At 41.2% G+C, this 13,456-nt stretch overlaps 1 protein-coding gene across 4 annotated transcripts in view; it reads left to right on the top strand.

Moving 5' to 3' along the window:
* ELAVL1 (ELAV like RNA binding protein 1) overlaps positions 1-13,456 on the top strand; it is a 42,209-nt gene that overhangs the window by 8,572 nt on the left and 20,181 nt on the right. For 2 of the 4 annotated variants that reach the window (XM_064469631.1, XM_064469630.1), the window contains one exon: positions 2,744-2,925. In XM_064469631.1, the coding sequence (XP_064325701.1) occupies positions 2,754-2,925 (172 nt within the window). In that variant the 5' untranslated portion in view covers positions 2,744-2,753. Of the gene's footprint in view, positions 1-2,741; positions 2,926-13,456 lie in introns of all 4 variants that reach the window. The other 2 variants (XM_064469628.1, XM_064469632.1) reach the window with 1 other exon arrangement.

Below are 13,456 nucleotides of genomic sequence, written 5' to 3'. Positions count from 1 at the left end.
GCTGGAAGGGAACGAGTGTTTAATGACGCAATTTCACAGTACAACTGAGACGACCTGGCAGCTTCAAATCATCTGATGGGGGGAGTCTCTTCCCCTGCTTCTAGCTTTGCAGTTTCTCCTCTTGGTCTCCTATCCTCTGGCATTATCTCTGGTCCTTTTCTTGCTGCAAGGAAGGCAGATTAAAACTGCTGACACAACAAAAAGTGCTTCCCTCCTGGTGTAGTTTTCCATTGCTTTCATGGTATAAATTGGTTATCCTGTGGGCAGAAGGGTGTTGGATTGCTTGTGTTGACATGTGAAACACAGAAATGGAGGGTAGAAGGCTGATCGGGGGAGCAAGACCTCTCCTTCTATAGAAGCTGACGGCTGTTAATGCTTCAATGCATACTAAAAAAAAATTCAGTTTAAGCTTCTACTGTGCTAAATCTCAAATTAACCTAAGTCTAGTTGTGGTTTATTCTAAAATGGTGTACTCTGTTATTGCCATTTAAAACAAAAATCTGACCTTCACAAGGAGAAAGTATGAAATGAAACGCCAAATGTGATTTAACAATGGCTACTGGGGAGGGGACCGAAAGTCCCTTCCTGCAGGTGGCAATTCCTTTCTAGACTCAGGATTTCTAGCTGCTGTTCCTGACTTTTTCCATTATTCAACTTCTAGTTGTCAGTAGCGGTGCAGTCCCAGGAAAGGCTCATCCTTTAGTAGATCCTGATCTGTAAAATAAAGCCGGGTACCATTGCTGCTCAGGCCCTTAGCACAGAGGGCAGCAGTGCCTGGAGTTTCACAGAAAACACAGTTGTCTTGTGGTGTTAATGGCTGTAAGTCAAAATCACCTTATTTGAGAATCATATGTGGTTGTATGAATGCTTCTGACCCATCTTAATGCAAAAATAAATTGGCAAACGTATCCAGTATTAACTACATGGTGCTGTAGGGCTTGCTGGCTCGCTCTGCATTGAGATGATCTAGAAGCTTTTGCATCCTCTGAACACCTGACCTGATGTTTTCGTGATGGCTGAGAAGCAATAATATCTTAAACTGTTCTAATTCAGCTCAGATCGACTATCCCCTGAGGCAAGGTTAGCACTGTGCTAGTGATACCTGCTTCAGACAACATGCTCGGTTCTCAAGCAAGCTGCAGCTAGAGGAATTTTAATACTAGTTGCTTATTTACAGCATCTTATACATTATTCTTTTGGCCAAATGAGTGTAATGGCCAGAAGTTCCATTAAAGTAAACGCAAAGTTCATCTTTGAGCCTGTGGTAATTCTTCTGCAGTGGCACTGGGAGATTCACCAAGAAGCAGATTTCATGGTGAACTTGGAAGGTTTATGCTAAACTTTAAGGTAGACTTGCAACTAACTCCCTCTGAATTTCATCCAAAAATAAGTGTTTGGTCTTATGCCAAACACTGGTGGAGTCTGAGTTGGAAACACATTCGTACTTAGACATTACTGCAACTTTATGGTGTAAATGGAGACATCTGTATGCTGCCAGAGTGTTTGGATTCTGTGGTAAAATGCACGAAGAGTGATGACTTAAGAGGAGGAGCGCTGAACTGAGCATCAGGAGGCCATGAATTAACTTCAGGGTTTTAGCAGCTTTTCTGTTAATTCTGTGTGCTTCACAGCGGTTGTTAAGAGCTGTTAAACAAAACCATGTTGTTCTGGAGCTAGAGATGTTTAGCACTCTTGGGCTGAGAGGATGAACAAAGCCGCAGCAGCAAGCTTGAGAACCAGAGTCTGGAACCATACAAGAAAATAGCTTCCTGGTGGTGGTGTTTTCCAGAAAGAACATGCCAGTCCAGGCTTCTTGAATTTGCTAGACCTCATTTTTCTCCTGTTGCAGGAATAGGGTTTAGGTATCCTGATATTGACAATTTCAAATTAGTTGTAAAAGTGCTTTAAAACCTACTATTCTGGCAGGCCATGAAGGAAGAGTGGCTTGGGTCTGTTGTGAGTTGGAGTTGTAGATGTCCCCTGTATCTGAAATGTCAGGATTTGGTCCCTGCTGATGGCTGACTAAGCCAGAGAATATCTTCTTGTGATGGAATTTCTGGATGTTTTCTCAAGGCTTTCTTTAAAAACGTGCAAAACCAGGAAATTTAGCAAAAACTCAATATGCACAAAAGTTAGTGTTCCGGTACAGATTCATCTGTTTCGTGTATGCAATTAAGCAGTCACCCAAAGGTAAACATTTAACAGTAACGGGGCCTTAAGATGCGTGATAAGCAATGAGTAAAGGAGAAACATTTAGAAAATAAATAGTCTAAAGTTGAAATACTGAACTGGGTCTAGTAAATCTGGCTGCTGCTACTCTTTTAAGAGTTCTGGGCATAAGGTTGTAATTAAGGTTGAGGTGGCAGTTTTGATTCTGGCCAGCCAAGTACCTGGACATGGGGAACCTGATTTTAACTCAGCTGTTGTGAACAGTGTTTACATGAATATGTACAAAATCTGTCTGGATGGTTTTTGTGAACATGGGGGGGGGGAACCAAACCCTTAAGAGCTCTTTAATGGTACATAGCTTTGTAAAATGCCATGCTTGTTTGAAAGAATGAATTGTTCTGGAATTTTCAACAAATAATGTTTTGTTTTTGTGAGTGGAAAAAATGCGTAGTTGAAACAGTTGCTTGTTCTCAGTTCTCTAAAAATAAATATTCAAACTTATTTCAGGTGGAGAAAGTTTGGCTTATTGAAATACAAAGATCTAGAACTTATTTGGCTTTTTTTCTCTTTGCAGATATTATAAAATGTCTAATGGTTATGAAGATCACATGGCTGAAGATTGCAGGGATGATATTGGTAGAACAAATTTAATTGTGAACTACCTCCCTCAGAACATGACGCAAGATGAGTTACGGAGTCTATTTAGCAGTATTGGCGAAGTTGAATCTGCAAAACTTATTCGGGACAAAGTTGCAGGTATAATGTAGTATATAAGAAATTTTTACTTTGTGGTAGACTGCTCAAGCAAATACTTAATTGAATACAATTTTAATGTAGAAATATTAAATATTTGTGTGTGTAATCAAACTATTGAAAACTACGCGTATAACTAGAGTAATGCCAAGACTAGGTATTGAGTATTTGGAAGATAGAATACTTAAGGCTAAGTTAATGACTGTTTTGTATATGGTTAAGCACTCCAAGACGTAGAGTTCCTAAATTTGAACATCAATAGTCATGTCCAAAACTAGTTTGAATTTGGTGCCCAACTTATTTATTCTTCCTACAGTCTGAGCATTTTTGACTCTACCAGAGTCCTGAATATGCAAACAAACCTTTTGATCTGATTTTGATCGGTAAAATAAAGGCGTGGCATGCGTCTGAAATGGCTGTAGGCCTTATTGCTCTTCAGGAATTTAACTTGTAAGTTCTTTAAATAGGATTGTTAGTAGTAGCTTTAAAAAAAATGACAGGAATTAATTGCTCAGATTTGTGAAACTTAATGTTTCGTTGAAAGCAAACAAATGCTGGTAGAGCAATTTAGTTGCAGGAGCTTTTTATCTGCTCTGAAGATGTTTTAATCCTTGCACAGTTAAAAATCTTTATTTACAAATTCTGGTTATTCTTGTAAGAATTCACGGAATCTTAGATTTAGTGGGAGAGCATGGTTGTTTCTGTAAGTAGAAGTAATTGTGTTGTTAACGCGCTATGCATGCATGCTTGTTCTCAGCCTGCGGACGATTGCCTTGTGGAATTTTCTGCTGCACATGCTCAATCTTGTATTTTAGAATGTAGCAGTACTGACTTACAGATTAGATAATGATCTAACAAAACAGGTCTGAAACTACTTCACCATCTGTAAAAACTGCATGGAAGCTGATGAAAGACGTGAGAATCCTTTGTGTGTTATCTTAACTGACTGTAGTACTTCATTTTATACGCTTGAGAATAGGCATGACAACTGAATAATTAAAAACTTTAGAATTTACTTTCAAAATGGCTTCACTGATTCCCATGTCTTTAGTTTTCCTAATTTCTTTCAGATGAAGTTTCATGTGATAGCTGTCTATCTAAATCTGTACTTACGGAATGTGTATGTAAAATCATTAACTAGTTAACATAAAATACTGATTTCTTTGATAGCCTTGATGTTGTCATACAGTTTGAGATGCTTACAGGCTTGCTCTGGAGGCTACTTTTGCAAGGAAATAAGATCACTTGTTTAACGCTAGCAAGCCATTCATCAAATGTCACGGCTGATCCACACTTTAGACTTTCAAATAAGCACAAAATTGTCTGTGTGGGAGGTAAGGGTATTTTAAATGGGAAACAAGACACATCATGACGTGAAGTTTGAGCCTACTTCACACTGTTCCCTATAGCATCAAATACTTGGTAAAGTCTGGCTGGCTTCAGCTTGGAACTTGACAGTGCTGAGTAGTTTAAAGTCCAAAGCGTATGCTTGTGTGCTTCAGGTTTTTCTTAACAACTCTCTGAAGAATCAAAAGTAAAACTCCTGTTAGTGTTGCGTAGAGCCCTTGAGTGCCTGTGGACAAAATACTCCTTTTTCTTTACAGTGATTGCAAGTGTTTAATGCTGCATGGCTACGTTGGTCAGACCACTTCATTCTGTTGCTGCCTAATTTTTCATTCACTTGCAACACTGCTAGGAGCAGTTCCCAGTCTCTCTCCATGCTCACTGATAGGTTTGGAATATCAGTAACTAAAAATTGGCTTCTTCAGGAACCTTCTAAAAGTACCACTTTTTTTTTTTTTCTCTTTTTTTGCTTTTCTTTCCGCCCCTTCACGTTTGCATCAAGATTTGTGTTGTAAAACTCCACTCTAAGCAGATCTGATGTTTGGCTGTCCCTGAAAAGAACAGTCCTGTGGCAGAGTTCAGTTTTCCTTGTGCCACCACCTGCATTTTTCCAACCCTGTGGCAGACCAGCAAACTAGAGCTGCAGCAAAACCTGTGCAGCTTCCTGACCTTGGTTTCTGTGAGGTCAGATAAGTCATAATATCGGCATGTAAGACATAGTGGGGTTGAGTGGCCTGGACAGGAGGGAGGTAATATCTCCTTTTGTTGGAATTAGACTTTTTAGACCAGTTTAGTTCTGTTCAATGAAATCACAGGTTTGGTGCCCCCCGGACATTCTATTAAATGAAAACATTTTGCCTTTCGAGTTGTCGTTATAGACTGTATTTGAGAGTTAAAATCAATGTTTGTTTGATAATGCTTATTTTTTTTGTAAAATGATGATATGTATTTTTTTCCTCAATTAGTTCTCTATTAAAGAAACATGTAGGGCAGAAAATGTCTTCTGCCTGGAATGCAATTTTTCATGGCTTCTTGAACTAGCCTTAGCTTTCTGGACACTATTACTTTGGTTCAAGAATCGATTTGAAAGCTGAAGTTTTGTTTTGTTTGAGCAAAGTGTATTTCGTGGTGATCAAAGTATATCTGTTGTTGGGTTTTGTCTCAAATACAGGGCGGTGCTGAACAATCTTATGTTCTATATTAGATTGTGTTTATAAAACTTAGAGAAACTTTCTGAAACCACTAGACTACTCATCCTTTATTTTGTTATTGGTGAATGCTATAGGAAGTCGAACGTCGCAGCAAACAATGGTGTCAGTTTACATTCCTCACTGAATTTTCTTTGTGTACACATGGATCACAGCAGTGACTGTATGCATACAACTGCATTTGTTTTGTTTTGAGACATGATAACTTTTTCTGTTTTTTCCAGTAACTGTAAAGAGAAGCTTGTGTACAGTAGATGAATGTTAGACAGGGTGTAGTGTCCCTTTAGCTCTTCCTGATCGTACTGGAAAGACAGGGTGCCAGTCTCTTCATTCTCCAGTTTGTGCATTACATTCCTAAGCACTTCCAGACATGGCTTTGCTTAACTTGTCATGAGTGAGTCAGTACTTGGGGTCAGTGGGCAAATGTTGGGTTGTTGCTCTGTTACTCTTGTATTTATGGTGAGTATGTCTTAGGCACCCACAAGTTTTGTAAGAGAGCTGTAGAACTCCTGTTGGAGATTGTTCTTCCTCTTCTTCCTCATCTTCCTTTAGACTAGCACTAGCCATACCTTGGGGCTTTGAGCCCTGGGGAAACATTAGACTTGACCCAGTGCCATACTATATTGGGAAGCGACCCTCTAAGATGTAACTTTTCACTGTTGTATCTCCTGGCCTTTTGTGGTAATTGCTGAGGCTTGTGAGTAGCCATTGACCCAAATTAGCTGATGAAATCTGCTCTTCCTGTGGCTCTGGCTCATGAGGCTGAGAGCAAGGGAGAGTACTGGGGTTTGCCTGATCAGCCTGCACTGGTCAGACTGCAGCCCTCTAGCGCTGCCTTCAGACACAGGGGTGTCAAACTTGTGCTCTGTGCTGATTTCCTACCCAGCAATGGGTATAGTGTTAAATGTCCTCTTCCTTGGAGCCACTGCCTCCTACCATCCATGATTCAACAGAAGAAATAAGTCCTCTACCGTATTTTACATTGGGGGTGCTTGACTTTGCTGGAACATTCAGATTCTGGGGTCTGGGTTTCCAGCTAATATGCTGTGCTGGACTCCTCTTACAGGTGAATATTTTTAAGGTATTTCTCCTCTGTCAGTACCTGTTAAAGCAGAAACCCAGGCCTTTGTGCCACTATAGTCTTGCTGAATTTCTTGCACCACAGATGCGGACAACTCATTGTGTCAGGACTCTGCACAATGTGCATGCTTCTGATCAATATCTGTAAATATTCTCAGAGAACTTTGTCATATTTAGTCTGCTGTTCGTGCAGGTGTATGCAGACTTTTAGTCCTTCTGGACCAAATGCTAAAGTTGAAATTCTGCTGTGAGCGTGATATTTTTCTGTTTTCCCCTTTATCCTGCTGAAGTGTTGGTACTTTCAAACTTGGCTGACCTAAAGCTTTGAAAAGGTTGGGTTAAACTTTTCCCATGTGTTTAGGGTCTGAGACTGCTGTGGGATCTGTTTACTGCTTGTGACACCCATAGCCCTGCTCTGAGTACCTGCGTGCACCTCTCTAAAAGTGTTATGTCTGATGGCAGTTGATTTTGTTAGGGAGACACTGAACTTCTTGAGGGTTCTTGTTCCCTCCCCACACTTTCTGTGCTGCTTGAGCAGGGAATAAGGTATCCCTGTGATACTCAAGACAAAATACTTGTGACTTTCTACTTTAGGAAATCTGGGATATGATCCTTCAGACTGTGCTAAAGGCTCTGTGTGTACCCATCAACTACCAAAACACTGCCATCTCTGTGCAGACACTGAAAGGAGACAGTGGGCTTCCTGTGAGCTGCCTGCATTTGTTTATCATACAATCATCGAATGGTTTGGGTTGGAAGGGACCTTTAGAGGCCATCTAGTCCAGCCCCCCTGCAGTGAGCAGGGACATCTTCGACCAGATCAGGTTGCTCAGAGTCTTGTCCAGCCTGCCCTGGAATGTCTCTAGGGATGGGGCCTCCACAACCTCTCTGGGCAACCTGGACCAGGGTTTCACCACCCTCATATAAAAAATTTCTTCCTTGTATCCAGTCTAAATCTAGCCTCCTTTAGTTTAAAACTATCACCCCTTGTCCTGTCACAACAGGCCTTGCTAAAGAGGTTGCCCCATCCTTCCTGTAGTCTCCCTTCAAGCACTGTAAGGCTGCAATAAGGTCTCCCCGCAGCCTTCTCCAGGCTGAACAACCCCAGCTCTCCCGGCCTGGCCTCACAGCAGAGGGGCTCCAGCCCTCGGGTCATTTCTGTGGCCTCCTCTGGACCTGCTTATGTACAATTGAGCTCTGATGGAGCTTGCTAATGTTGGGCTCCTTGATCAGCAGCTATCAGGGATAAAGGCATCGCTCCACTGTTGCTGAAAAATGTGGAGCAGAATGGATGTTTTGGGGTGATTTGTTACGGTTGTGTGCAGAAATCTGGGGTCCATCTCCAAAAACCCCATTGTTATGGCTCACTTGCACTGCAGGTGTGCATTGTGGCATGTTGCTTACAGGACCAAAAAGAAATCACTTCTAGGTAGCTGGAGTTCTCAGGAATCGGGGGTGCAACTTCACCTTTTCCCTGTCTTTTCATGATGTCTTCTCTGGAAGACTCACAGAAATTATGCAGCTGAAAAAGAAATGAATGGCTGTGTCCTTGTAAGCTTTTAAAGCAAAAAGGGAAGGAAGATTTTATTGCATCACTTTCAGATGATGAAAGGCAGTAAGTAGCGCTCTAGCTCACATGACAGAGTAACTCTATTCATGTCACTAGTGCAGTGGACTCGGGTCTAGAAACAGAATTCTTAAATACTTTCCACAAAACAAGAACATTTAAGTATTCTCTTTGGCTGAAACTGTTTCCTTTTGCATGGAAAACAACCGTGAAATTGCTTATGCAGTTTTGCTGTTAACTGTTGTCATGGTTTTAGCAGGGATAGTTACTTTTCTTCACTGCAGCTGGCATAGTGCTGTGCTTTGGACTTAGTATGAAAACAATGTTGAGATAACACACAGATGTTTAGGCTGTTGCTGGGTAGCGCTTGCACTAGTCAAGGACTTTTCTAGCTTCCCAGGCTCTGCTGGGTGCACAAGAAGCCGGGAGGGGAGGGGGCACAGCTAAGAGAGCGGGTTCAAACTGACCAAAGGGATATTCCATATCATGTAACACCATGCCCGGTACGTTAACTGGGAGGGGCTGGCTGGGGAAGGGAGGCAGCAGTCATGGCTCAGGGACGTGAGGTGGTGAGCGGTTGTATCGTTTGTGTTTCCGTTTTTTCCCTTTTTTCATTTTCCATTTTATGATCATTACTGCTATTATAATAATAATTATTGTATTTATTTTTATTGTAATTATTAAACTGTGCTTATCTCAACCCACAAGTTCTTTTGCTCTTCCGAGTCTCTCCCCGATCCTGCAGGGGTGGGGGGAGTGAGTGAGCGGCTGCGTGGTGTTTAGTTGATGACTGAGGCTGAACCACGACAACTGTGTAATTGGAATGCATCATTACCCCTGGATTTTTTTCCTAGTCTTTTAGTCACATTTGGTTGTATGTAATTTCTTTAAATGTGCATTCAAGAATGCCTAGCAACAATGGTTAACTTAAGGAAAAGTGCAAGTGGTTTGTAAACAAATTGGCCAGATGCTGAGAATGTTAACACCCTTCTAGCTTTGCTGGCTTCACTTAATTTCCTTTATCATAAGGTTGGCCATATAAACTATCTCACAGGTAATAACTGAGTTATAGCAAGGGTATGGGAATACACTTAATATAAAGGTTGGTTGGGTTCTTTAAGCGGGTTCAGAGCACACCTAGCGGAAGCAGCAGCTGGTGCAGCAGTTCCTGGGTTCTGCTTCTAAATGTTCTGGGAACTTCTAGGATTGCCAACGGACTTCTGATAACCCTTTGAACAACTGGGGTGCTTTCTGCTGCCAGGAAACAAGCTGTAAGGAGACCTGGACTTCTAGCAAGGAGCTCTGAGCTCTGTCAGGTGTACTTGATCAAAGAGAGGTTGGAGCTTTTGTTCTAGTTGACCCCTGGTTAGGGAGGGCCAAGCACCTTTTTAGCTATTACTTAGGACAGGCCTGTATAACAGCCTAGCCTAGAGCATAGCTCCCAGAGTGCTGCAAACAGGCAGAGCAGCACAGATGGAGACCATGGACTGTATTGCGATCAGCCTATATGCACTCAGGAGCAGTGGTGGCATGCTGCACGATCTCAGCAGTCATTGTAGCAACTACCCCTGTAACATCAGAGGCCTTGACCAAAAAAGGGGGTGCAGCTCTGCAGGTCTTGGACTGCAGGGAGTGCCTGGGGCCTCTCACTTAGGCTGGGTACAGAGGTGTGTTCTTATCGCTGCAGGCGGAATTCCATGCTGGAGGACCTGTGGTTGGATTGAAAACCAATCTCTTAGGTTGGTGATGAGCAGCACAAAGTCCAGCTGAAGGCCAGCCGCTAGTGAAGTACCCAAAGGTTTGATATCAGGTCCAATTCTGTTTAAAACTTTCTTTCATGACACAGATGATGGGACAGATTGCGCCCTAGCATGTTGCAGCTGATACCCCACTGGGAGGAGTGGCTGGTGCACCAGGTGGTTGTGCTGCCATTCAGAGGGACCTCAGCAGTGTTCTCTGGAAGCTTTAAGGGAGGGCTGGCATAATGGAGGATGACTTCCTACTGTTTTAGGGTTGTGGGTATCCTTTTACTCTATCTGGAGACATTGAGTGTTAAATATATTAATGCTTAGTATCCCTCCTTATGATACATAGGTGCATGAAGTCAAAAAGGCCAGCGCAGTTGTACTAGCCATTGCATGTAGCACTCTGCTTTACAAAAGCTGACATCTTCACTCTGTTTGCCTTTCTTTTTCCTCATCAAGCCATAAAAATGAGCCATACAGCAAAATCTTCAGTTGTACTCTTACTATTTCTCAATGTGTTTTTAGCGGGAGTATTCCTACATGTATTCCTAGAATACATGTTTCTGCAGAATTTAGTTCAGCTTAACCTGTGATTGTGTTGACTCTGAACACTTGCTGAGGTTTTGCAGCTAAAAAAGTGTCATTATTTGAAAGCTGAAGTGTCTTCCTCAGGAGATGGAGGAAGTGGATTTTTCAGCCCTCAGCATCTTGAATAATCAGGTTTCTGTTCCAATCACAGATTAACAAAATCTGTCCTAAAGTTTAGAGAAATGAGACCTTAGAGTAAGTGGGCAAGGCTTTTTCCTCCCAAAGACTTCCTCAAGAAATCAGCTTGTGTTTGTGCACAATTTTGGGCATGGTATTTTCTGTGTTCACTTTACAAATCCTTTTCACTTCACAGCATCTAGGATGCTGGCAATTCATTTGGAAAAAGAGCCCTGGAGCAACTTTAATTTTGATAGAAAAATGTTCTGGAAATGAGAGAAAGGAAATAAATATAAAGAGAACATATAGAAATAAGTATGTGGAAGGGTTTCATTAAATGAAATGAATTACTAAAAAAAGTAAACCTTCTGTTTTCAGGATTTAAAGCTGTCAGTCTTACTGCATATGGTTGAATTTTTAAAACATTGTGGAGATAGTGAGATCCCTGGAAGCTCTCTTTGCCAGTAAAGAGCAGACATGTCAAGTTAGCTTTGTAGCTTTTGACTTTTTTCTGAAGAAGTGTCTGTTTGAATTGCTTGTAGTCGTCTTTGTTTCAAGGCAAATGCCATTTATTTTGCAAATGGAGGAGAGGCCACTTCATTTGTAATTCATAATGTTTTCCTGAGTAGTTTGAAGATCAGGCTTTCCAAACCTGTCAAATGTGACTTTTGCCCTTAAACTTCCATAAATGAGACTCTTCATCCCTTGGCCAGGGACCAGAAAGTGGCTTGTGTTCTGGTTGATAAAGCCAAATGAAGCAGTGGGGACATGTTCTGTACTTGAAAATTGTTACCAGTAAAACTAGATATTATTTTCTTTGTTTTATTTCTAGTTCTTTTGTGTTGCAATCAAAAGTCTTTCCAGTAAGATAGCAATCTGTCTTAGGCAGAGAAACTGGCTAAGTTTTGGCTCCGGGCCCCAACATTTGTTGAGCTACACTAGATTGCATTAGTAACATTTAACTATTTATTCCCTGAATCATAGTGATTGAATACTTGAGATGTTTGTTCACATCCAAAAATATCATTTGACAAAAATCCTTCAGGAAGCTGTTTTTTTTTTTTTGGTAAGGACACCTTGTAGTATGAAAACAAAAACTGCCAAGGGGGTAACAAATAGCAACTGCTTGTCCCCAAAGTTGAGCCAAGCAGTGCATGTAGAACATGTCAGGGTCTGAAGTTGGCATTTGGAATATTGAAGTGAAAGAGTGGTTAACAGTTACAATGTGGAGCAGGTTTAATATTGGGCTGAAGGACATAAGGAGGAGCTAGAGACCAGTGGAGAAAAAATGACAGAAGAAAACTAGTGGACACCTACAGAAATGAGTTTTCACTCAATTAAAAAAACTGTGGGAATGGGTGCTTCCAGAAATGTGTGACAGAATAACTCGTCCACTGAAACTTGGCAGAGTCTGTGTTGCTAGCCATGTAGCAGTTTTGGTAATGCCAGGATTTGGCTGAAGGGCTACACTAGAAATAAACTAAAAATTTAGAAATGGTTCCATGAATGGGAAAAATTACTGTGAGGGAAAATAGCTGGTAACTGAAGAGTGTGTCTCAGGGAGCTGGGAAAGGAAGCAAGGACATGGACAGAAAACCAATTGATGCACAGAAAAAAAAAAAGAGTTCCCCCTTTCATGAAAGGGCTTTTTATCATGGACACAAAACTAGATTCTTTCTGCTGAAGGAGTATAGTAGTTTGCTTAAAACTAGGTTTTATGGTCACTTTGTTAATTATTCATCCAGATAAGGACCTTCTTGTTTCTTTTTTTCATCTTTGTCTCTTGAGTAGATTTGCATGTATGTATACGCAAACTTTTGAAAAGTTGGGTTTTTAATTACTATCCACTAAAATAGTTTGAAAACTGTTCCATTACTGCCTTCTTTAGCACAACAGGTTTCTAGCAGGCTCTTAACATCATGATAAAGCGAATAACTTGTCCGCTTGCCTGGGATAAACGCTTGACATAAATCCTAATGCTGTATGAATGTCGATTCCGTATGTATTTTCTGGTGTGTTCTAGAAGGAAGGTAGGTTGTCCTGTTCAGGAGGAAGGAATATGGACTATTCCCGAAGAGTGATCTGTCAGGGGAACGGTGTGTTAGATATCCTAGCTTGCTTAGAGGTGAAAACTAGTAACTGAACAGTAGAAGATGGCTGAGACTGATGGTATTAAGTATTTAGAGCAAGATAAGTTAATATATGTTGTCAATTTTGCGTGGGTTGGCTTTTTTTAGCATGTAAGGACTGTAAAGTCATGTTATACTGATGTAATTTAAAGGTGCGAAGTATAGGCTAAGAGGGAAGGTCCGTATTCTATTTTTTTTGTAGCGAAAGATAGGTAATTGATATTAACTTTTACCTGCCACTAGATAACAGGACTATAATTTCTGGGTTTTAGTATGAACTTACTGTCAAATGCCTACAGGGAATATGAGAACACCTGGTAAGTGGTGTAATCCTGCCACTTCTCAGACCCTTTTATTAATATGTGTTTGTTTCTGTCAACCCCGTTACATTCCTGCTCTCTTTTCCCAGGGCTTTCAAATCCTTTGATAAGGAATAGTCATTGAGCAAATTAGAAGTAGAGAACGTGCAGAATTTTGCTCAGACAAAAACAGGAAAGAAGGCCAAGGGGATATGGTCACTGTGTGTGCTCTGGGGAACAGGCACTGGAAGGATAACCCCTGCTCAAGGGCAGCACTTGCACAGGAACAAGTGGATATAAAGTATGGAGACCTGCATTTAGAAAAGGAAAGCATTGGAGGGGGTTGTAGAACATGCTCAGAGTGTCTGGGACAAAAATCTGATTGCTTTTAATGGGAAGCTTGTGTACATTCTAGGGAAAGGGAATATGTGATTACAGGGCCAGGACCCTTTTGGTC

The sequence above is a fragment of the Phalacrocorax carbo genome, chromosome 19, assembly GCF_963921805.1.
Source record: "Phalacrocorax carbo chromosome 19, bPhaCar2.1, whole genome shotgun sequence".
NCBI lineage: Eukaryota > Metazoa > Chordata > Aves > Suliformes > Phalacrocoracidae > Phalacrocorax > Phalacrocorax carbo.
This window is presented reverse-complemented; position numbering and strand designations above follow the sequence as displayed.